Below are 25,901 nucleotides of genomic sequence, written 5' to 3' on the forward strand. Positions count from 1 at the left end.
CTTCTTCTTCCCGTCACCCCTCTCTGAAGCTACATAAGGCTCACCTCCATAATGTGTCGGAAGCCGCCCTTGTAATCTCAAGGATGCCTCATGCTCAAGAAGCATCGAGGTCATATGTGTAAAACTGACAGGAGTCGATGATGTCTGCGCCCGCAAAGCATTGGCCACTCCATTAAACTCCGGGGGGAGCTTGTAGAGGATCGTCCCGACAAGATGCACCTCGGGAAGAGCAGATTGCATGTGCCGAAGCTGGTCCTGTACCTGCGTAACACGAAGAAGAAAAGACTGAATAGTATCTTTCGGCTCAAACTTCATCTGTTGGAGCTGGCCATAAAGTGTGACGGCCCACATGGTGGAAGGTGCCTCGTACATCTGCTGCAACTTCTGCCATACTTCAGGAGATGTCCTACAGGAGGTAACCGCCGGTAAGACCGCTTTAGAAATACACCGAAGCAACGCCGAGTAAGCACGGGCATCGTCCGAGTCCCATGTGAGCACCGCCTCCTCATGGTTGTCCTCATCAAAGTCTTCAGGAAGAGGAAAAGGACGGAGAGGTCGAGCAATAGCTCCACAGACGATGTACCATAGCCGCTTCTGCACAAACCAAGCTTTCATGACAGCACTCCATGTGAGATAATCAGGTCCATGTAACTTATCATCAGTGGAAGTGCACGGAGGAGCCATATGGAGAGGATAAGAAGAGAAGTAGAGAAGAGATGGAATTTAGAGAGGAAACACAGCCAAAACACAAGCACAGACTACAGAAAATGAGAGTTCACATGCAATAGAACCCAAAATCTGATCAATAGAAGACAAAATCTGCTGCAGAAAGTCAAAAAATCAGTCAAAAACTGCCAAAAACAGAGAAAACGGCCTGAAGTAACAGTCACCCAGCCACGAGAGATGCTGAATCAGCAAAACGCAGGCTGTAAACTGGAGAAAAACAGGTAGAAAACTGTCGCCAGCAGCTGCAGATGAAAAACGCAGGCAGCAGAGGGTGCGTAGGCAGCAAAGGGTGCGGAGGCAGCAGGCGATGGCAAAACTGCAAAAAACGCAGGCTGAAAACAGCCCCAAAACAGGTCGCCTGGCTGCGACAGCAGTCGTCTGATCAGCAGGGGTATAAAACAGTCCTGAAATCAGCAAGAAAACACAACAGAAATACAAATCCTGAAAACTGATACCATGTCAGAAGTGGAGCAGCGGTGAAAGCATAAACATGTGCTGAAATAAACTGCTGAAACACAAGACAAAAAGAGAAAAGAAAGAACACGATACAGATGAGAACTCAGATGTATGCATGGGAAATGAAATCCATATATCTGAACACGAGACAGTCGCATACAACAGTGAGTCACTGGCTGCGTGGGCACTGGCACTGGCTCCTCTCTCCACAGAGTCTGCAGATGGTGAAGATGAAGTGTCTAACTGAGGAGGAGCCACTGAGTATATATAGGCTGAAAAAGTGGGGAGCAACAATGCTGGTCGGACAGCATTAAAGCTGGCCGACTAGTGCATAAAAATGCCCCACTGGCATAAAATGCCACACTAGAAAAATACCTAAAATACCTAATAAAAATGCCCAGCCCAGATCAAACTCAGACTCACACATGAGCTGACAAATACTCTGCTATAAGCCTCATAAAGGTACCTCGGAAAGACATTGATATCCATATCGTGCCACCAATCTCTGGGCACAGAGAGTAGAAATAGTTGTGATGCATATCATGAACCAATTGTCAAAATGTGCGACGGTGCAGAGAGACAATAGGGTTTGCAGGGAAAAACACAATGTGTACAACAAACATTGAGAGAGAAGAAAAACTCAAAAACACAAGAAGAACACGATGATGATACACTAAATCATGCTAGGAGAAGAAAAGCTGATATAGTGGAGTGGAAACTCAAAAGATGACTGCACTGTCCTGTCTGACTTAGGTGGCAACACGTGTGGGGAATCTTCTTAGTGAAAGGAGCGAAACGCAGTCCTTTGGGGAGTGGGCTATCAAAGTAATTAGTGGAAGGTAAAGGGCATCTGTCGAGGAAGTGAACCATAGTTCTCTAATGCCGTCGGAAAATGTTCACCAGCTGTCGAGAGAGCAAACCTCAATCCTCAGATGCCGCGGAGTTGAGCTAGGCTGCAAATGCAAATTCTAGATCCCAAAATGCTGAAAACGTAAATAGTAGAATGTTGACGCTTGTGTGGAAAAGGTCACCAAATGTGGAGGTGATGCTTGATGATAGCAAATGCAGACTATAGGGGCCTTCTTTGTGCAAAATGCAAGGTATCAATGATGACACCAACAGGAGGAGATTGCTGCCAAGATGTGAGAAGACCCAAAACGCAAGCAAACTAATGCTGCTTGGTGGAGAAGAGAAGTTGTTAGCTATCAGATAATGACGCTAGCAAGGTGAAGCCTTCGTACGTATCTTGAAAGGTAATAGGAACAAGGTATTTGAAGGAGAAGAGGAAGGGTGATGGCAAACTGCGATGTCCTCTAGTAGGGTTATGGGCAGCAATGGAGTGAAGAGGGAAGAGTATCGCAGTGATGGAGGAAGAGGGGGTGAAGATGTTACCGGTCGTGTGTCTTGTGTGGTCATCTTTTGCTCGTGAGCCTCAGTTTGAGGCAGATGAGGACATTAGGAGCTTTGACATTGTCTTTGGTTGTTATTTAACGTGTTTTAGACACTTTAGATGAAGGGCAAATTAGTGCATTTCTTTTTATGCACTTTTGGCTATTTTTTAAGGGTTTGACCACGTTTAGGGTTTGCCCTCCTTTTCGCCTATATGTATGCAGCCTGCCCTCCTACTTTCATTATCCATTATCCATCATTGATCCTTTGTGACCAGCTAGCCCTCCTCATTCTCTCATCCCCTTGCTATTGTCTGCCACCCACACTAATGCGTAGAGTTGCGTGTTGGGGCTGACTATTGCAGCCCTTTATCTTTAGCCATTGCAGTCACATTGTTCCTTCTCTCTCTTGCATTCTCTATTTGTCTCGTTCTCTCTGTGCTCACTGTTCTATTTCTGTTGCGCACTCTCACATGGTATTAGAGCCACGCGTGGTGTCAAAAATAACAGGTATTGAAACCAGCCTTCCTCCTCGGATAGGGTTGTAAATCCCTGATTATAACTTAATTACATTAGCAAACAATAAATGCAAATCTGAAAATACAAATTTACCTACTGATCTTGGACAATGCACACTCGATTGGCCCCAAAATTGGCGCCTCTTTCGGTATTTCTTTAGCTTTATTGAAGAAAAATTTGATTTACAATGGGATTCTTCCAATCCCTTTCGGTATTTCAACTCCCCTTGCTATCCAAAGTGACCAACAAGTCTTCAATCTATTTTTTCCCTTGATTCGGGCACTCAATTGGCCTTCACCCACTTCATAGACGATGGAAACGCCCCAAATTTAATGGTTGGCTAGTCCTCCACCTGAATTCAGCTGAAATTCACCTTCAGCCTTGTTAAATCCTCCAAGTCTTGGAGCTTTCAATTTATGACACGCTTCCCAAGGCTGCTGCTAAACCCTAATTTCTGCTGTAAATTAGGGTTCACAGCAGAAAAATTTGCAATTTCTCAGCCTCCAAGGGTCCAAATGCTGAGATCTTCGGAGCAAGGCTGTGAAATGGCTGGGAGATGAGAGGGAAAGCTGTAGAGAGAAAATTCAGAGTTTTGTCGCGAAGAATGACTGAAAATTAGTCAAGTGCAACTGCTGCCCTGCCACAATAGCATGTAGATGCAAAGAACTGAAGAATCAAGTGTAGACCTAGTTCACCCTTGCTCACATTTGGATTTGCTATGCATACTTCTCGTATGCATGGTGGACACTTTGGGATTTCTTCCCAAGTGTACTCCACTCGCCCATCCTACCCACCCTGTTCACCCTTACCCCATTACACACCTTCTCCATCTCCTAGCACTACCACTTTCCTGTTGCAACGGCCAAAAATACCTTCACGGATAAGACTCGTTTTAACGGGTCGAATTTCATCACTTGGTCAAACTTCATGCAACAAGTGCTTGAATCTCAGGGACTTTGGGACCTTGTCGTTGGTATTGAGCCTATGCCAAATCCTCGATTAGCTCCCCTTGATCACATCGTTAATGGAGAGCCCGCAATGCCACAACCAATGTTGAGTTAATGCAGGGGTTTCTTCTTGAGTTCCACTCTCAATTACAACATTTTTCCCTCACAGTGAGCATTGGAGTCATCTCATTGACTGGTATGTGGCCCGAGATTGCACTTGACATATCAAGCTCGATTTTGAGCTTCAAGAGTTTTCCATTAAGGAAGGGGATGATCCGAAAGTCAAGTTGGCTGAGTATTGGGGGTTACTCGCCGAGTTTGCTACTACTGGCTCCCTGAAGTTAGATGAGATCAGGCCACGTTTTTCTTGAAGAAGTTGCCCTGAAAAATACTTTCATTTTATCCTACATATTATCTCACTATCTAGATTGCTAACCTTCTACAAGTTTGAGTGTCAGTTCTTGTGTTATGTGAGGTTGCATAATCAAGTCTACAAGAAGTCCTCCACACACATCCATTTAGAGGGGGGAGGGTTGGTTGCCTCTTCTTCTGGGTAGACAACCAATAGTGGCAAGAACTCACAAGATGCAAAGGCAAGCCAAACCAAGGGTGACACCACTTCCTCCCATGGAACCAAAGAAATACGATCCCTTTGATAGCAAATTCCTAAGAAAAATAAGTTTTGTACACACTGCTAGAGGTCGGCTATCATGAGGACGTGTTTTTAAAGCCTCACTGTGACACTAATGTGACATTAAAGTGTCATTTAATGTGACATTAAGGTCACAGACATTAATGTGACATTAAAGTGACATTAAGGTAAATCAAGGGGAACATGCACGAGGATGACCGTCCGGGCTCTTGGGCGCCCGAACGGGTTTTAGGGGAGCCTAGAACCAAAGAGAGTCCAAGAATAGTAGGACTCACCAAGGTTTGACGGCTGGCAATCGGATCACGATGGGTCTGGCCAGCAATAAACTAGGCAAGGCTGGGAGGTGAAAGGATCGCTCGTGCTCATTCATCCCGACTGCTTTTCCTCTGGCTTTTATGGTCTTCTTCAGAGTCATCTGTCATTGGTATCAGAGCCGACGGGTCTCGTTTTGTGGATCCGTGAAGTTGTTCGACGAGAAGACATGCCGACAGGTCTCGTGAAGTAGTCCGTTTACGGCGCCTGGTGACACGTCATATAAATTTGACGTGACGATTTATTGCACTACGTCACTTATCATATGGCGGGGGGGAGCTATTTTCTATATCTAACGTCGTAGGCTGGATCGCGTGCCGAATTCTGGCTCAAGCCCGTCTTAAAGCGCATCAACGGACCTGACGCCTTGTTCCCCTTTCCGCAGGCTGGCCCTCCAGTTGCGTGATACTGACGTTATTTTCTGGTTCCTTTGTGACCAGTTGACTGCACGCTCTGGAATTTCTCTCGCCAGCCCCGACTGCACTTGCATAACAAGTATAAGCTCAGCAGAGAACAAGTTCAGGAAAGGTGCATTGATGGCCTGCGTGATCATTAAGAAGGGGGCTGAATACTAGTCGTTTCTGTAAAGAAGCTCCATTTCCTGCGTGACCGGTTTGGTTCGGAATATAAAATTTGTTCCTTACTCTTCGGGTTTATTTACAAACCAGCAACAACTGTCTGCCATTAAAACCAGGGAAATACTTTACTTTGTCTGCAAATTTCTTATCTTTGCTTTCCAATTCCAGTGTATTAATGGCAGAAAAAGGGAAAGAGGGAGTAATGGAAGGTTCTAGTTCTGGGGACCACCCTATGGTAGATCCCCATGAATCGGAAATGCAAGAGGAACAGTGGGAAGAATTTTTGGCTACACGAGAACAATTTGATGATCTTACTGCTCGTGTACAGGCTCAGGGGGTTCAAATGGAATTTTTAACTCAAACACTCACTGAAATAAAATCTCAATTAACTTTATTATTAGAAAGAGATAAAAATAAGATAGAAACCTCGGATGTCCCATCTTCATCGAAAGATTTAGATGTGACTATGCGAGATCCTAAGGAACCCCACCATAAGTTGAGGGATAATCCAGTTCTAAAGGATATGAAACCCCCTCAGTTTCACGGGGAGGAAAAAGATAGAAATAAAGATACAATCTTTAATTTCCTCCAAAAATGGGAAGATTTACATAAACTTAAAAATACCCCACCACATCTCCAAGCACTGGAGGCTAGTTTAACTTTGGGGCCCAAAGCATATAAGTGGTGGCGAACTTTAAAGGAGGCGAATAAAATACTTGAAACTTGGGCTCAATTTGAATCCGTATTTTTGAAAGAATTCATTCCTGAAAATGAAATGGAAAGAAATTGGGAAGTTTGGGATTATATCAGACAAAAGGGAAGACCCCTGCTGACATATTTGGAGGAATATCGTGAGATAATCCTCAAATTGGAAAGAATAGATGAATTTCAAAAGACAAGAGGATTCATTAGGGGACTAGATAAAGCCTGTAAAAAGGAAGTAAAAAGGAGTTCACCTAAGACGCTGGAAGAGGCAATTAAATTTGCATTGATCAATGAAGATAGTATGCGTCCAGGTACACTCACTAGTCTCACTGATACGGAGCCCAAGTCTAAGGAATTGGAAACCTCAAAATTTGTGGGCAAATTTAAAAGGAAAATGCCATTTTTAAAGGGTAAAAAACAACCTTTTGAAAAGAAACAATATGTGAGGCCAAAGTTAAGTCCTGATGACTTTGATAAGGCCAAAAAAGAAAAGCTGTGTTTCAATTGCCTATCCCCTAACCATGCTGCTTGGAATTGCCCTCAAAAGAAAAAGGGGGAAGACAAAGGAAAGGATAAAGACAAGGGCAAGGGAAAAGAAAAACAAATCCATGTAGTGCAGACCTTAGAATTAAAGGGGCATGAAAAGTACAAATCTTTAGAGGTCTTGCACATGGATGTACAACACAAGTGTTGTATGTCAACTTCTATGTGGCAGTCTACTTTTGGGCCACATGATTTAGTTAGAGTACATGGATTGATAGCTGGAAAGAGGGTTAGAGTCATGATTGATGACGCTGCTACACATAATTTTATAAATTATGCACTTGTCAAAAAATTGAAACTTCCCCAATAAAAGAGTGGGCATCAATATGTTGTTCGTATGATGCAAGGCCAAGACAATAAAATATGGGATACAATGGTATCCAATTTGGAAATTGAGATTCAAGGATATAAAGATAAACTTGATTTCCAAATTTTGAACATGGAAAGAGCTGATATTGCTCTAGGGAGGGAGTGGCTATGGGGATTGGAACCATCCTTAAAACATAGTTACCATCATAATACACTGGAATTTGAAAGGGATAGTAAGACTTTTGTCATTCAAGGTGAACATGAAGTATTTGATAATCCTTTGCTGTGTTCTACTGAAGTTCAGAAGCTGATAAAGAAGGAAGTTTGTGAGGTATACTTGTTATGGTCTCTTCCTATACAAAATACTTTTACTTTTTCTAATATAAAGCAACAATTTTCTTATGTTTGTGAGTTGAATGTAAATAATGAATTAAGTAGTTTGTTAAATGATTTTAAAGATGTATTTCCTTCTGATTTACCAAGTGGCCTTCCACCAGATAGGGGTGATATAAATCACCCAATTGACACGAATAAGGATACACACCCTATTTCTAAACCACCGTATAGGTTAAGTGAAACACAACACCAATAAGTTGAAAGACAAATTAAGGATTACCTTGATAAAGGGTTTATACAACCCAGTAATTCACCTTGGGCTTCACCAATTTTATTAGTCAAGAAAAAAGATGGTTCTATGCGACTTTGTGTTGACTATAGAGCACTTAATAAAATGACGGTGAAGAATAAATTTCCTATGCCCAGAATGGAAGATCTTTTTGATCAATTGCAAGGGGCAAAATTCTTCACAAAGATAGATTTAAGATCAGGTTATCACCAAGTAAGAATTAAGGCACAAGATGTTCCTAAGACAGCATTTCGTACTAGATACGGGCATTATGATTTTTTGGTGATGCCTTTTGGCCTCACTAATGCACTAGCTACCTTTATGAAGCTGATGAATAATGTTTTACGGCCCTATCTAGGACATTTTGTAGTAGTCTTTTTGGATGATATCTTGATCTTTAGTAAATCAAGAGAAGAACATTTGGAACACTTACAATTAGTATTCCAACTGTTAAGAACACATTCCCTTTATGCGAAGAAAACTAAATGTGAATTCTTTTCACAAGAGGTCAAATATTTGGGGCATATTATCTCGAAAGAGGGAATCAACATGGATCCAGAAAAAGTAAGGGCAATTATTGAATGGCCATCTCCAAGGAACCTAGAAGAGCTGCAGATCTTCCTAGGTTTATTTGGATTTTATTGTAGATTCATTCGAGATTATGCCAAAATAGCTGTTCCAATGACAGACCAACTTAAAGGGAAAGGAAAGAGCTTCAATTGGGGAACAGACCAAAATGAAAGTTTTCAAAAACTTAAGGTAGCTATTGCTACAGCTCCAGTATTATTAATAGTGAATCCCAATAAACCATTTGTGGTTGAAGCTGATGCCAGTGATAAGGCGATAGGCGCGGTCTTATTACAAGAAGGTCAACCAGTTGCTTTTGAAAGCAAGAAATTAGACCGTGCAAAACAGAATTATTCTGTTTATGAGAGGGAGTTGTATGCAATAGTACATGCTATGAAGAAATGGAGGCACTATCTGTACGGTGCCAAACTTTTGATTATATCGGATCATGAAAGCATTAAGTGGCTTAATGATCAACCGGATTTACACGGGCGTAAACCCAGATGGGCCGAACTCCTCCAAGAGTTCGACTATGAGATAAGATATAGAAAAGGAAAGTATAATATAGTAGCTGATGCACTCAGCAGAATGCCCATTATTAATGAATTGAGTTTTACTCAGTTCACTTCCAACTTGCTTGAATCCTTAAAAGGAAAATGCCAGGTTGATTCGGCATATTCCAACATATGGGAAGCAATAAATAATGGGGATCCAAATGAAAGTGCTTCTACTGAGGAAGGAATATCTGAAGATGTTCAACAAGGAAATGGAGCATCGGGGGTTGCTCAAACTGGATTCAAGTGGAAGAATTTTACCATTGATAATGATTATTTACTCTACAAGGGTAGGGCATGTGTCCCGAAAGATAAAGAAATAAGGCGCCAGATACTCTTTGAGTGTCATGATACCCCTAGTGCGGGACATCCAGGAGTTAATAAGACTTATAGTCTTATTAAAAGGCAGTTCTATTGGCCTGGAATGAATAAGGACGTCCTTGACTATGTGGTCAAATGTAATAAATGCCAGGTTAATAAAGCTGAAAGATTGAAAATGGGAGGACTTCTCCATCCACTAGAGATTCCTTCGGGAAAATAGGAGAGTATCTCCATGGACTTTATTGTTGCTTTACCCAGAACACAGAGGGGGCACGACTCTGTGTGGGTGATTGTGGATAGGTTAACCAAAATGGCTAGGTTCATTCCAACTTCAACTGATGTTAAAACACCAGAATTGGCTAGATTGTTTGTAGAGAACATATACCGATTGTATGGCCTTCCGGCAAATATAGTTTCTGATCGGGATAGAAAATTTGATAGCCAATTTTGGCGTGCGGTATTTAGGAAATTGGATACTAAACTTAGCATGAGTACGGCGGATCACCCGCAAATAGATGGGCAAACTGAAAGGGTTAACCAAATTCTTGAAGATATGCTTAGGGCATATGTAAGTAAAAGGCAAACTAATTGGAAAGAGTATCTACCGATAGCAGAGTTTGCATATAATAGTGCCAAGACTCTTCCACTGGATATAGTCCATTTATGTTAATGTATGGGTTTCAACCCAGAGCTCCTTTTGGAGTAGGACTGCATAAGGAAAAGGTTCAGGGAGCCAAAGACTTTTTGGAGGATATGAATAGTATGTTAAAATTTGCTCAAGAAAATATTAAAAAGGCTCAAAATCGAGCTAGAGCATATGCAGATCCTCACCGAAGAGACATCTCCTTTGAAGAAGGAGAATTGGTCTATCTTAAGGTGCCTGAACAAACTAAAACTATGAAAAAGGGACAATGTCCAAAGTTTTCACCAAGGTATTGTGGTCCTTTCATAATCCTTAAAAAGGTGGGAGAATTGGCTTACAAGCTCCAACTACCTGCTGGTAGTAAAATACATCCAGTTTTTCATATAAGTATATTAAGGAAGAAGCTGGGTGATTTGGATAATCTAATCTTAAATGATGATATTGAGGAGCTATTAAATGACCAATCTAATCCACATGAACCAGAAAGAATATTAAATGTTCGTAATAGACGAACAAGGAATACTATTTATCAAGAATGTTTGGCTAAGTGGAAAGATTGTTCAGAAGAAAGCTCAACATGGGAGCGAGTAAGTACTTTAAAGAAAAGGTTTCCCAATTTACAGTTAGACCTTCCAAGTATCGTTTTCGAGGACGAAACCGATTCTTAAGGGGAAGGAAATGTAACATTAAAGTGACATTTAATGTGACATTAAGGTCACAGACATTAATGTGACATTAAAGTGACATTAAGGTGAATCAAGGGGAACATACACGAGGATGACCGTCCGGGCTCTTGGACGTCCGAACGGGGTTTAGGGGAGCCTAGAACCAAAGAGAGTCCAAGAATAGTAGAACTCACCAAGGTTTGACGGCTGGCAATCGGGTCACGATGGGTCTGGCCAGCAATAAACTAGGCAAGGCTGGGAGGTGAAAGGATTGCTCGTGCTCATTCATCCCGACTGCTTTTCCTCTGGCTTTTATGGTCTTCTTCAGAGTCATCTGTCACTCACTTAACATGTGGATTAATTTTTAATCACATGGTTAAGTAAATGTTGCACATGTGAGGTGTAACTGGGATTAGAGTAAATTTACGAGCGCAGGACCTGAGGAAATCACGGGATGTCAAAGGCAAAAGTTGCTATAAGTTATGTCGCATAGATACTTGGTGGCATCTGGTGCCAGTTGTTAGCCTAAGTCATTCATTTGGCCATAAGTGTCAGTTGGTGATACTAGAGACGTGGCATTTAATGGTACTTAACACCAATCTGATAGTCAAAGATGGCGCAGAGACACTCGGGAATGGAAGTTGCCTAGCCAATTGAATTATTGGCTAGTCAGATTAATTTTCAATATTTAAAGACTGAAAATTAATATTTAATTATAGATAATGCTGGAAAAACCATTTGGGAAGGCTGTCACTTGTCAAAAATGCCCATGCAAGAGTGAAAAACATCTTTAGAGACTGGAGAGAGGCATTTTTAGTGTATTCAGCCTGCAAGAGAAAGAGAGGAGACGCTACTGGTCTGATTTGCAGCCATTGGAGGATCTTTTGAGGTAGCCAAGGGTAGGAGAAGATCAATCAATAGCAGGTGACGGCATCTACAGGCTATTGAGATAGGGCAGCAACAGTAAATGATTGATTTTCTTCAGTTCTTTGCATCTACAAGCTGTTGAGACATGACAGCACCAGTAAATGACAGATTTTCTTCAGTTCTTTGCGAAGAAAGTCAGAATTTTCTTTCTTCTCAGCATTCTCTCTCATCTCCTAGCCTTTCTACGGCCTTGCTTTGAAGATTACAGCATTGAGATCACCAGAGGCTGAGAAATTTCAGATTTCTCTTCTGTAAATCCTAATCTGTAGCAAAAATTAGGGTTTAGCAGTAGCCTCGGGAAGCATGTCAAAAATTGGAATCTCCAAGACTTGGGTTCTAAAGGGTTGAAGTTGTTTTTTGTCAAATTCAGGTGGAGGGACCAGCCAATCAATGAATTTGGGGCATTTTCCATCTCCATCAAACTAGGTGAAGGTCAATCAACTTCTTGAAGAATCAAGGGGCAAATCAGATTGAAGACTTGCTGGTCATTTTGGACAGCAAGGGGAGTTGGAATACTGAAAGGGATTGGGAGAATCCCATTGTACATCAATTTCTTCTTTAATTAAGTTAAAAAAATACCGAAAGAGGTGCCAATTTTGGGGCCAACAGGGTGTTCAATGTCCAAGATTATATGGTAAAGTGTTCATTTTAGTTTTGTGAATTTGTTAATTGCTGTAAATAGTGCTTAATCAAGTTATTTACCACCCTATCTGAGGAGGAAGGTTGGTTACATCGGCCCATATCGACAGAGTGTTGTATCAAGGCCCAAGGTCTTCCACCTAGAAAACCATGACAGATTGCTGCGACTGAATCCACTTTAACTGGCTAGTTTAGTGGGGCTATGCCTCTGGCCGCTGCACCATTTGTTCCATCTGTCCTAGCCGCTATTGGGTATGTGGCATGCAGACAGTCTTAGCAGTATATATCTTCTTCACTACTATTGAAGGATTGGCTGATTGGTCTGCTAGTGACTTTCCTATTGTACTTTAAGTCTTTATGCATCCATTTCCAGGCCATCCATTGCACCTTCTAGGATCACTTTCCCGTCTCACCGTACATGATGGTGATTACACACTTGGCCTTTTTCTTTTTAGACTTCTGTTGCATACTTACATCCACATTGCATTGCACTTGGTTTCACTTTCCTTTATTTTTAATTTTGGTTTTGGAGCATCTTGCTACTCACCTTTGTACTTGCAGATTTTTCTCTCTTTTGGAGGGTTATGTATTTCAGTGTAGGGCTAACATGTAGGTTTACACTAGTTCTTCTTGAGCTAGAGAAAGAAGTTGTGCGCTATTTCTTTCATGGTTCCATCTATTCGGAGTTTTGCTCTTCCACTAGCATGGAGGCTTTCCCTCTCGCGACGGATCGTGCAATATCTCTCATGATGCTATCCTAGCGGTGACTTCTATTCTTGCTTTTCTAGTAGGGATGCTTCATTATCTTCATTCCACATGGTTCTTGGCACCACGTGAAGACCGACATCCTCAGGCTTCTTTTCCGTATTGGGCATCGACATCCAGGTTGAGAGGGGGTTTCTATCCTTCTAGGGCACTTGGGCAAGTAAACAATTTTCCCACGGGTGACACTGTCCAAGTGGCACTTGTTGCATGAGCATTCTTCAGCATGTAGCATACTACGCATCCCATTGTGTAGATCACCACTTGACAGATCTTAAGTTGTTTCCAATGGTGGATTACACCACCATCCTTCTTCACATGATACTTCATTACCTTTCCCTCGTCGACATCCTCGAGTGGTTGGCCAAGCTTGTATTGTTTTGTGGTGTGTTGGGTGTACCATCCCTACTCTTATCTTCTAAGTCACTGTCGACCACCACTCCTATAGTTAATTCAACCGCCCAAAGAAAAAAGAAAAAAACAAAAAAGTTCAATGTGATTCCTTTCGCCTTTGTAGGGCTTGGTAAGCCATTGGGCAACCGACGAGCACCCTTTGTCCGATGCCCTATCATCTCAAGGGTGACTACTTGGACTCCCTTGGTAAGATAACCATTGCCTCTGTAGTTTTGGTAGGCCATTGGGCAGTTGACGTGCACCCTTTGTCCGATGCTCTGGTTGCTTTGGGGTGGGATGCCTTGGGGTACATATTGCTAGTCTTCCCTTTTAGCCTCAGTTTTGGGCTTGAGAGGGGTTGTTGAGCTAAAACACACTTTGTAGCTGATTAGCATTTTTAAACAGCCCCAAAAGGCGCTTAATTAATGAAAAACACAAATTTGGTGCATGGGTTGAGAGTTTCAGTGGTCTTGCAAAACCCTAATTTTTGGGCATCCTTTAACATCTATAAATAGATAGTCTACCTACCATTCAGCCTCATCCTTTTGTGCAGGTTTCTCACTTTACCGTGCAGATGTTAGCCATTAGCCACCTACCATCTACTGTCGAGCCATCAACAACTGCAGCCCATCACTATCCAGCCATAGGCGGCCTGTTTTCAACCATCGCCCTGTTGTTGGAGGTCTCCATTTGTTATGCCATCATAGCACCTAATTAGCCTGCGTTTTCAACATCTGGTGCTAGGCGACAGGTTGCTGCCATCTCTCCCATTGGGTGACTATTGTAGTACTTGTTAGAGATTATTCATCCCCTAGACTAGCATTTCTCAGGTTACCATTGGTGTAGTCAATTCTCTCGAAGGTACTCTCGGAGGGCATTATTCATTATTCTAAGGGCATTATTCATTATTCCTATCAGTTTTAGTGGGCATTTTTAGTAGATAGTGTGTATGGGAAGTTGTTAGGCAGGCGATGGTGCTACATGGCAGTAAGAGGACTGATTGCTGATTATTTTATTTATTTATGATGCAGTCGACAATTTTCGATGAGGTTGGCCGACTGCATTATTTTATTGCATTCGTTTCTTCTATTTAGCCCACTTGGCAGACTACCCCACGCACTTGTTTCCTAGGTGATGGTGGGAGAGATTTGGCTTGAGAAGATATGTCTACAGCCCTTTTCATTTCAGCATTCATAGACTGTAGATTTATGTGTTTTTCTATCTCTTTTTTCTCTCCCTTTCTCTCGTGTTTTGATCATATATGGTGTGTTTCCTCAGTGCAAACCCAAGCATATATTCACACTTTCCTCCTTGCGTTCAATAACAAGACTCATTAGTTATCCAGGGTGGTTTTCTTCTAGCCAGGGTGGCCTATATTTTGCCTCGAGAGTCCATTATTTGGACCTGGCAGCACCTCCCAGATCAAGGCGGGGGTCTATTCAGACCTGGTCAACAGTCTTCTTGATTTGGGCAGCATTCACCCTAACTTGGGTGGTGAAATTTCGGCATTATCTTTTGGCTACGCCTTTTACCTTCTTTGTTGACCATAAAGCCTTGTTATATATTGTTAATAAACCTTGTGCTATGGGACACATCGGTTGATGGCTACTTCTGCTTTTAGAATTTGACTTCTCCGTGGTGGTACGTCAAGGGAAGTAGCACTCCATGGTTGACCATATATCTCGCATCCCCATAGGAAAAGCTGCTGGACAAGGCATTGTAGACGAACTGCTAGACGCGTATCTATTTAGTTTATCCAGTGAAAGAGATTTGCTTAGAGCGGATATGACGCCGTATTAGGCAGATGATATAGTCCAAGTGCTTGAGTATGGACTGCCTGAACGACTAATAGAAAAGGCCTTAGGCGACTCATCCTGAAGATCCAATCCTATCAGTTGATAGTAGGCCAACTCTATAGGTTGGGGCAAGACGGGTTGCTGCGCAGATGTGTGTGTGAGCATGAAATGCATGACGTACTCACAAAGGCACACAACGGAATCATAGGAGAACACTTCAGTGGAGACAGGACAGTCCGCAAGGTGCTAGAGTCCCAGCTCTAGTGGCCCACTCTTTTCCGAGATGCAGCACGATTCGTAAAGCATTGTGATGAGTGCCTATGGACTAAGGTTTCTATTCGTAAGGATCACATGGAGCTAACCCCAATCATTGTACGATAGCCCTTCGAGAATTGGGGGATTGACTTTATCAGACCCATTAGCCTCGTGACACAGTATTCATAAGCTAAGTGTATCATTGCGGCTACCGATTATCTAACGAAATAGGCAGAAGCACACGCTAGGAGAAAAAATGACGCTAGGACCACTGCCAAGTTCTTATGGGAGCAAGTGATCTCACGATTTGGCTGTCCCATCGAACTCGTTAGTGACCAAGGCACACACTTCCTCAATGAAGTGATAGCTCATCTCCTATTCACCTTCCTAATCATCCATAAGAAATCTTTGCCTTATTACCCTTAGGTAAATGGCCAAGCTGAATCCGCAAATAAAATCTTGGTGAACGTCCTGACCAAGATAGTCTGTGCTTCGTGCAATGACTGGGATAACAAGTTGATGGCGGCCTTGTGGGCCTACTGCACGGCTTATAAAACGGCAGTGGGTCAGACTCCCTTTAGGTTGACCTATGGAACTGAGGCAATTCTACCCTTAGAGTTCTTCGTTCCTTGCTTGAGGATAGCCCTTCAAGAGAGATGGGATGGGAAGGAGGTATGGACAGAACGCTTGGTTGAGCTCGAACGCTTATCGGAAACTTGGCTTCTAGCCATCCATGCGCTAATATGCGAGAAGGTAAGACACAAAAGCTGGTTTGACAAGCATGTCAAGCAGCGAGACTTTGAACATGACAACTTAGTACTGCTGTACTCAGTTAAGGGACATAAATAGAAAATGAAGTTTAGGGGGTTAGGACCTTTCAGAGTTCGGGTCATTAGCCGAATGGGCAACGTAAAACTCGAAACCCTGGGAGGTGAGGGCATAGGCTTCTTCAATGGCAGCCGCGTAAAGAAGTACTACCCACCCACGCATCCACTACATGAGCCTTCAATGCTAGTGTCCCCTGCCAATGTATGAGTCGCCACTATCACTGAGATGAATGGTGAAGATGAGAAAGTTGTAAAACTAGCTTACGTAAGTATAACGGTCACTGCCAAGTACACATGCACTTTCAATGCATTGATCAATGAGGGAGCTGACTTTAATTGCCCACTAACGCTAAACTCAGTCCGTTTGGGGACCGATCATACACACTCTTGGGAAAGTGCAAGGCTATAGTTTCTATCGAGTCTGAAAGCATGCCGATGATCTTCTATGTGTTGCCCAACACTAAAGATGCAGGCATAGAGTCGTTAGAATGAACCTTTAAAAAGCAAGCTCGTTGTAATGTTGACTATGAGTCGCAGTATATCCACCTAGCCATGGGCAACGTTCACATAGTTATAGCTTTCAGCAAGGGCTACGTGACTACTTCCAAGTTTGCAAAGCCACTCGTAGAGAAACTTGCCACCAAGTCTAAGGAGTGGAAAAGTGCTTCGTCACAATCCACCAAGTCTCAAGACTAGCAAATCACTGAAGTTAAAACTAAGGCCCATGAGCCAAAGCTTCAATGGATGTCTATATTTCAATGACCACCACCTAGGAGTAGACACCTACAACCTTGCAAGGCTAAGAACCCCACCTCGCGCCTAGGAGGCCAAAACGCGACTATAGACATTGACGTATGGTCAAGCTGCGGTGGGTTCCAAAGACCCTATTGTTGTAGTGACGGGTAAGGCACGAAGATCGAGACAACAAGTGTTAGTTGCGTGCGAAGAGACAGAGAGAGTGAGAGAGAGCAGATCAGAGAGTGTGGATGTTTGTAGGTACAGTGACGAGTGTGTACCTTTAGGTTTTTAGATAGATATATATGTGTAAGTACAAGTGCTAAGGGTGTGTTCACACTTGAGCACATTCAAAGGCACGAGGGCCTTTATTCCCAACAACCTCCCACCTAAAGGCAATGTGCCTTAAGAGGAGAAAAGAATCGGCTAAGTCTAGGTATGTATACAAAGCTGAAATACATATATCTATCCAACTCCCATCATCTATTGGCAATGAGTAAACCGCTCTGCTGCTAGAAGACCCTTCATGAGAAGGTCTATAGGATTATCATTTGTATACACTTTGATAAGCTCAATGCTCTTGCTGTTAAGTACATCTCAAATGAAGTGGTACTTCACCTGTATGTGCTTTGTCTTTGCATGAAAGACAGGATTCCATGCTAGCATGATAGCACTCTGACTATCACAATGGAGAACAGGTAACTTTGTGATGCCAAGCTCTCCCACCAGACGTGAAAGCCATAAAGCCTCCTTGCATGTCTCAGTGGCAGCCACATACAGTGCCTCTGTAGTAGATAATGCAACACACTTTTGTAGTCTGGAGATCCAAGAGACTACTCCTCTTGTGAAAGTAAACACATACCCAGAAGTGGACTTTCTGCAATCCGCATGACCAGCATAGTCTGCTTCCGTAAAGCCAACAACAGATGCCTTCTGCTTTCCAAAGCAGATGCACAACTCCTTTGTGCCTTTGAGATATCTCATAATACCTTTCACTGCATCCCAATGCTTCTTGCCAAGGGTTGCTATGTATCTGCTAACCACTCGCACTGCAAAGGCGATGTCAAGACGTGTAGCAACCATACCATATGTCAAACTGCCAATAGCTGAAGCATCTAGTATCTTGGCCATTTCAGCCTTCTCATCATCAGATGTAGGGCTGTCCTCTGCACTAAGTTTCACATATGGAGGCAATGGAACCCCAATTGTTTTTCCCCCTTCATATTGAAACGCTACAAAACTTTGAAGATATACTCCTGCTGAGATAGATAGAGTAAGCCTTTTGTCAGATGGGAGAGGATCGAGGTGCAGCTGAAGTGCAGTAGACAGTGTGAGAGTGAGAGACAGAGTTGAGCACGATACCCAATGCAATAGTACTGAATAGAGTGTTAGCTGAAAGTACAAATGATAACCCTTATACCTTAGGGTTATAAGGGGCTGTTCACACCCGAACACAGTAAGTGCCCGTAAGTGTGCACCACAAGCACATACAAAATAGTACACATAATCTGGGGGAAAAAACCTCTCCTACCGAGAGTAAAAAGTGCCCCAGTGTCCTAGTGATCACCCGCACACTCCCATATGAGCGTAGGCGTAAGTAAGGCGTGTGAGATACCCAACAAACCCCCCTGGAGTGAAGAGTGATCAAGTGTACAAGGATCATCCGCCACCAAAGGGCGTCAAATTCAAAGCATCGCGAAATGCTTCAAATTTGTCTCGTGGAAGAGCTTTGGTGAAGATGTCTGCCACATTGCTGGTGGTAGGACAGTAGACAAGGCTGATATCACCTGCATGTAGCCTCTCTCTGACAAAGTGGTAGTGAATCTCTATGTGTTTCGTGCGAGCATGAAACACGGGGTTCCGTGCCACTGCAATGGCACTCTGACTGTCAGTATATAAAGGAGTAGGCTCCGTAACAGATACATCCAAATCAGCAAGTAAGCGTCTAAGCCATACGCACTCAACTGCAGTAGTGAAGGCTGCCTTGTACTCAGCTTCACATGACGACGTGGCAACAGTGGATTGTTTCTTGCTAAGCCAAGAAATGCATGAGGAGCCAAGAAAGAAACAATTGCCACTAGTGGAGTGACGAGTATCAAAATCACCAGCCCAATCAGAGTCACTGTAAGCATGTAACTGCAGTGGTCCCCCCTTGGCATAAAGCAATCCAAGAGCTCTAGTACCCTGCAAGTAACGAAACACACGCTTCACAGCTTGCCAATGCGACATACGAGGCTGATGCATGTACCTGCTCAAAACTGAAACGGCAAACTGTATGTCTGGCCGAGTGTGGCATAGATAGATGAGACATCCCACTGCTGGAGCATAAGTATGGATATCAAACAAATCACTGTCATCATGTAATGACAGTTTGAGCCCAGGTTCCATGGGTGTACAAACTGGCTTGCAATCCTGTAAGCCAAACTTCTCAAGAAGTTGCCCAATGTACCTTGACTGACATAATCCAATGCCTCTAGCATCATGTACAAACTGGATGCCCAAGTAATAGTGCAAAATACCCAAGTCAGACATGTCAAAAGTTTGCTGTAAATTATTTTTGAATGCTGAAATCTGATCAGCATGTGTTCCAGTGAGCAAAAGGTCATCTACATATAGACACAAAATCAGCATGGATCCCCCCTCTTTATGTACATAAAGGGTAGACTCAGATGGGCTGTTTACAAACCCCTGACTAAGCAAGAAAGCATCTATCTTTGCGTACCAAGCTCGTGGAGCTTGTTTCAAACCATATAGAGCTTTTTTCAGCTTGCATACTAAATTTTCTGAGCCTTCAACTGCAAAACCAATGGGCTGCTGTACATACACTTCTTCCTGAAGTTCCCCATGTAAGAATGCAGTCTTTATATCCAGCTGATGCACTTTCCAACCAAAATGTGCAGCCAAGGCTATCATAGACCGAATGGTCGTCATACGGGAGGTAGGAGCAAAGGTCTCCTCATAGTCAATGCCCTTTTTCTGTGCGTAGCCTTTAGCTACCAGCCGTGCCTTGTACTTATCTATGGATCCATCTGCATTCCTTTTCAATTTGTAGACCCATTTCGTACCAATGGCACGCTTGCCAACTGGCAAAGACACCAAATCCCAAGTATGATTCTTATGAATAGAATCCAATTCAGCTTGCATGGCTGCCATCCAATGCACACTATGTCGTGCATCCTCAAAACATTCAGGCTCCTCATTATCATGAGTACATGCTGCCATAACAAACTCCATGGAATGTGCTGAATCATGTAGTCGAGTTTGCCTTCGAGTACGACCAGCCAAGGGTGTTTCCAAATGACTATCTCTCATAGTCTGCGTGTACCATCTAGGCACCTGTCTTGCTTCCTGACTGTGTACAAGTTCCTGCTGAATTTCAGTTTCAGCAATGTGCTGATTTACTGCATGTTCCATAGGAGCAGCTGGCTGAACATTAGGTTCATTTGCTGAAGTACCAGCTGAATCACCAAATGTGATGGGCAGCAGCCCTTCAAAGACATCACGGGCAGCCTGATATGTATCAAAACCAGCCAAGGATAATTCTGATTTTTCATCAAATACAACATCCCTGCTGACAAAAACCTTCTTGGTCACGGGATCATAGAGTCTGTAGCCTTTGCTTTCGCTGCTATATCCCATAAAGATGCATTTTACAGCCTTGTTGTCCAACTTCTTTCGAAGTACCTGTGGAATATGGACATATGCAAGACACCCAAAAGTACGGAAGTGGCCAACAGAAGGTTTGCGGCTGTGCCAAGCCTCAAAAGGTGTGACGGTTTTCAAGGCCTTGGTAGGGCATCTGTTCAAAATGTGGCAAGCGCACATGACGGCTTCCATCCAAAAACTATGAGGCAAACTCTTTGCCTTCAGCATACATCTGGCCATCTCCATGAGTGACCGATTTTTCCTCTCTGCTACCCCATTCTGCTGTGGAGTATATGCAGTAGTGTACTGATGGATAATGCCCTTCTGCTGCAAATAAGAATTCAGCATAGAGGACATGTATTCCCCCCCTCGGTCCGAACGGAGAGTCTTAATCTTGCAACCAGACTGAGTTTCCACAAGTGCACTGAAAGCCAAAAATGCATCATACACTTCTGACTTCTTTTTCAAGCAGTAGACCCAGCAAAAACGTGTAAAGTCATCAATAAATGTTACAAAATAGTAACAACCACCCAATGACTGTGTCTGCATGGGCCCACAAACATCCGAATGCACAAGCTGCAGTCTGGCTGTTGTTCTAAAAGCAACATCACGGGGAAAAGAGAAACGATGCATTTTCCCTAAAATGCAACCCTCGCATAAATGCTCAGGAGGTCTCTCCAAGAGAGGTAATCCATCCAACATCTGAGTACGCTGTAATAGCATCAAGCTGCCATAGTTTACATGCCCCAAACGAGCATGCCATAACTCTGCCTCTAACATAGCAGGAGTAAGAGTGGATGTCAAATATGCAGACTGATCTACCGAAAGAGCATCCAACTCATATAACCTATGACACAGAGAACCTGTCAAGACCAATGTCATGTGTTCCTTGTCACGGACCATGCAACGGTCATCATCAAAGGTGACCTGCAAACCACAACGTGCCATAGAAGAAATGGAAAGCAGATTCTTCTTAATGCCAGGCACATACAAAGCATCCTGTAGGCGGAGAATAGAGCCATCAATGGCTGTAAGCTGAATCTCCCCAATACCACGAACAGGGTATGATGCATTATTAGCACACTGAACAGACTTCCCAACGGGAGGTGCACCAAGAGAAGCAAACAAATCTCTACGAGATGTGATATGCCGTGAAGCACCACTGTCAAAGAACCAAGTGTCAGCATCTTCTGTAGAGCTAAATGCTCTATCAGCCCAAGAGACATCATAACTGCAAGTGTAAAAACAATAGTCCCTGGCTGCAACAAAGGACGCGGACTCGCTAGCAGTGGAAGGAGCTGCAGAAACAGACATCCCTGACTCCTTCTTCTTCTCTTTGGCGATGCGCTTCCTGCACTCAGTGATATAGTGGCCAGGCTTCTTGCAGTAATGGCATTTTCCTTTCTTGGCTTGCGTGCCCCCCTGTTTCTGACTTGTCTGTGAAGTGTTACTACTACCAGAACTCTGCGAAGCATTTTTCCCTTGGCTGTTTTTACCCTTTTGCCTTGACATAAAAGCCTGCTCAGAGGCTATACCATCCACACCACTGTTCCGTCTAGTTTGCTCCTCCTCTAGAAGCAAACTGACAAGCTGAATGAAAGTGATGGGCTCTTTCGAAATCCTCATAGTGAGGTTCAAGGCAGTATGAAAAGCCAAGTAAGAGAGAGGCAGTGAATTCAATGTCGTAGAAATCAGCTGCGCATCTAAGTAGTACTCATCCACATTCATGAGTTGCTCCCGCAAGTCCTGAATTTTGTTGAGATGATCCTGCATAGAATCACCCTCATTCATCTTTAGAGTCTTTAGCTCTTTCTTCAAGAAAGAGATGCGAGTCTCATTCTTTCCTGCAAACATCTGCTCCAATGTCAACCAAGCTTCTTGTGAAGAAGCTGCTGAACGAATATGAGGAATGATAGAACGCTGAACTGCCAATGCAATCAACGACATAGCCTGTGCATCCCGTGTATCCCAAGCTTTCTGAGCTGCAGTTCTTGGGGGAAGTGGCTGAGCGGGCTGAGGTGGAGGGGGCTGAGGTTGCCCTCTTGCACGTCCTCCTGGAGGAGGAGTAGCGGGAGCCACAACTCCCGGTCGTGCTTCCTCTCCACTGACATAATCCCACAAATTTTTGGCCACTAATACATTCTTCATCATGAAAGACCAAAGGGAATAATTGTTCCCATCCAATCGGTCTTCCTTGGACACATAGGTGAATACATCTCCTCCCTGATTTGCCATTATTTCCCAAAAGGCAATAGAGCAATGTCAATGCAGTACGGGCTGGAAATCTGCAAATTTCCAGAAATTGCAGCAAACACAAGTCTGCAATTAATGTGCAAAGGGTACTCTGTCAAAAAAACTGTCACTGATGCACGCTTCCCAAGGTGCAATTAGTGCTCAGCAGCACTAAAACATCAAAAGCCCCAAAATTTTCTGCCCAAAATTTCTGTCACAAATGTCTGTTACAAAAGCCCCAAAATGTGCATTCAATGTGTCACAGACTGACACAGCACGTTTCCCAATGCTGAAAACTGAACCTGCTGTTCAGCACGTTTCCCAATGCTGAACCTGAACCTGTTGCACGAACTCCTGTGTAAAAGAAAAGTGCAGAATGTTACCTCTGCGTGTTGATGACGGGCACGATTCCCGAGGTAATGACTGCTGGGTACAGTCGGACTGACGCACAGGTACAGGGTACAGGATGGCGCGTCAGGACACAGGCGGCACGTCAGGGCACTGGTGGCGTGTCAGGAGACAGGTGGCGGGACAGGGTACCAGTGGCGGGACAGGGCGTCAGATGGCGGGACAGGGCGTCAGCTGGCAAGGACGTGACAGGGCGGCGTCAGGTGGCGCGTTAGGTGGCGACGGCGTCTGCAAGTACAGGAGGCGCGTCAGGTGGAGCTCCTCGCAGACAGAGCGGCGCTGGTCACGAACTGGCACACGCAGGAGCAAGGCTCGTGACAGACAAGGCGGCTTCAGCTCCAGGTCCAGGCGGCGCAGGCAGCTGGTGGCGCCGTCTGACGAGCTGGCGCTAGGGCACAGAGGCGCCAATCTGGCGGGGCTCCTACAGGAAGGAGATGGGCTGACTGACGAGTCTGCACAGGGCAGACAGATGCAGGCCCAAACCTGAGCTGACTAGCGACGGCGGCTGAGTCCTCGGGAGCTGTGCAGAATCCTCGGGAGTTGTGCAGAGCTGCTGACCAGCTCTGATACCAAATGTCAGATGGGAGAGGATCGAGGTGCAGCTGAAGTGCAGTAGACAGTGTGAGAGTGAGAGACAGAGTTGAGCACGATACCCAATGCAATAGTACTGAATAGAGTGTTAGCTGAAAGTACAAATGATAACCCTTATACCTTAGGGTTATAAGGGGCTGTTCACACCCGAACACAGTAAGTGCCCGTAAGTGTGCACCACAAGCACATACAAAATAGTATACATAATCTGGGGGAAAAAACCTCTCCTACCGAGAGTAAAAAGTGCCCCAGTGTCCTAGTGATCACCCGCACACTCCCATATGAGCGTAGGCGTAAGTAAGGCGTGTGAGATACCCAACACCTTTCGATCTTTCTCTGAGTATTCACATGCCAAGAATGTGATTTGCATCACCAAGATCCTTCATGTTAAAGCTGCCATGAAGACTTTGCTTCAGTGAGTCCAAGGCATGAGTATCCCTGCCAGCAATGAACATGTCATCAACATACAAAACCAAGATAATCAGGCTGCCATTTGCTGCCTTCTTGGTGTACAACCAATGATCCACTTGACTTCTATGAAAGCCTTGAGACTGCATGAATGTATCAAACTTATGAGACCATTCTCTTGGTGCTTGTTTCAGCCCATACAAACTCCTTTTGAGTTTACATACCATCTTCTCTTTCCCTTGTTCAACAAACCCTTCAGGCTGCTACATATATATGTCCTCATGTAGATCACCATGTAAGAATGTAGTCTTTACATCCATCTGTATGAGCTCCATATCTTCAGTTGCAACCAAGCCCAAAATGTTTCTCAATGTAGTCATCTTGACTATAGGAGAGAAAATCTCATCAAAGTCAATTCCATGCTCCTGCTTGTACCACTTTGCAACCAATCTTGCTTCGTACTTTGGTGAGGAACCAAAAGTGACCTTCATCTTGTAAACCCATTTGCATGGAAGTGTTTTCTGCCCTTTAGGCAACTGCACCAAGTCCCAAGTATATTTTTCTCAAGAGATTCCATTTCTGACAACATGGCTTTATACAATTTCTTGCTGTCTTGTCTGTCCATTGCTTTCTTGAAGCAAGACGGTTCACCACAGTCTGTCAACATGACATAATTAGCCACATTGTTTGCACCAGGAACAAATCTGTCAGGTTGTCTAGTAGCCCTAGACGATCTCCTAACCCAATGATCATTGTTTGCTGGCTGTTCCTGCAAATTTTTATTTTCAGCATGTTGTCTTGGCATTTCAGCCTACAAATCAGCATTAACAGCTTGCTGCCGTGGCTGTTCATGCGCATGTAGTGGCTCATTATCATGGGCGATAGCTGGCTGATCATTTCCAGCATCATTTCCTGCATTTACAGGTTCATTTACAGCAGGTATTTGCTGCTGTACAGCGGGCACATTTTGTTGTCCAAAAGGTATTTCTTCTCGGAATACAACCCCACAGACCCCCTTTGTCTTTTCAGGCTGTTTGTGCATGCGATCTTCTTGGAAGATAACATCATTGTTGCGTATTACTTTCCTTTTCTCGGGATTTCACAATCTATACCCCATTTCACCCTCGTTACCATATCCTAGGAAAATGCATTTACAGGACTTTGGCTCAAGTTTGCTGCGTTTTTCTTCACGAATGTGCACAAAAGCCTCGCAGCCAAACACTTTCAGGTGAGCATATGAAGGTGGCTTGCCCGACCACGCTTCTTGGGAAACTCCCCTCCCCCCCCCCCCCAAAGACCTTTTTGGTGACCGATTAATTAAGTGAATGGCTGTCATAATAGCCTCTGCCCAAAAAGCATGGGGTAATGCAATATGAGATAGCATCGTATGGACCTTATCCTATATGGTCTGATTCATACGCTCTACAACTCCATTTTGGGGTGGATTATGAGGGGCATTGAGCTCCCTCTTTATCCCTTTGCTATCAGAAATGCCTAAAAGGCCTTGGACACATATTCCCCACTATTGTCAGAGCGAAGACACTTAAGTGTCTTATCTGTTTGATTTTCAGCCAATGCTAAGAATTTTTTAAACTCGTCAAGCACTTCATCCTTGCTACGAATAGGGTAAACCTATACCTTCCGTGTAGCATCGTCGACAAAGGTGACGAAATATTTCTTTTCCCTTAAAGATAATCTTGGCATTTGACATACATCTGAATGTACTAACTCTAGAGGAGAAGATTTCAAAAAAAGAGACTTTTTATGAGACGT

At 43.7% G+C, this 25,901-nt stretch overlaps 1 protein-coding gene across 7 annotated transcripts in view; it reads left to right on the forward strand.

Annotated features, from left to right (window-relative positions):
* The window catches only part of LOC148039182 (Aldolase-type TIM barrel family protein), a 190,556-nt gene that overhangs the window by 5,573 nt on the left and 159,082 nt on the right, over positions 1 to 25,901 (forward strand). For 6 of the 7 annotated variants that reach the window (XR_015690370.1, XM_087675083.1, XM_087675081.1 and 3 more), the window contains exon 1: positions 7,164 to 7,466. The exons of the other annotated variant lie outside the window; for it this stretch is intronic. Coding sequence is in view for 5 of the 6 variants with exons in the window: in XM_087675083.1 (XP_087531209.1) it covers positions 7,164 to 7,466 (303 nt within the window). In the remaining variant the exon portion in view is untranslated. Of the gene's footprint in view, positions 1 to 7,163; positions 7,467 to 25,901 lie in introns of those variants that run through there. 7 annotated transcript variants of the gene reach the window in all.

This window comes from Lygodium microphyllum, chromosome 3, assembly GCF_053477565.2.
Source record: "Lygodium microphyllum isolate KBCC chromosome 3, Lygodium_microphyllum_v1.1.10, whole genome shotgun sequence".
Classification (NCBI taxonomy): domain Eukaryota; kingdom Viridiplantae; phylum Streptophyta; class Polypodiopsida; order Schizaeales; family Lygodiaceae; genus Lygodium; species Lygodium microphyllum.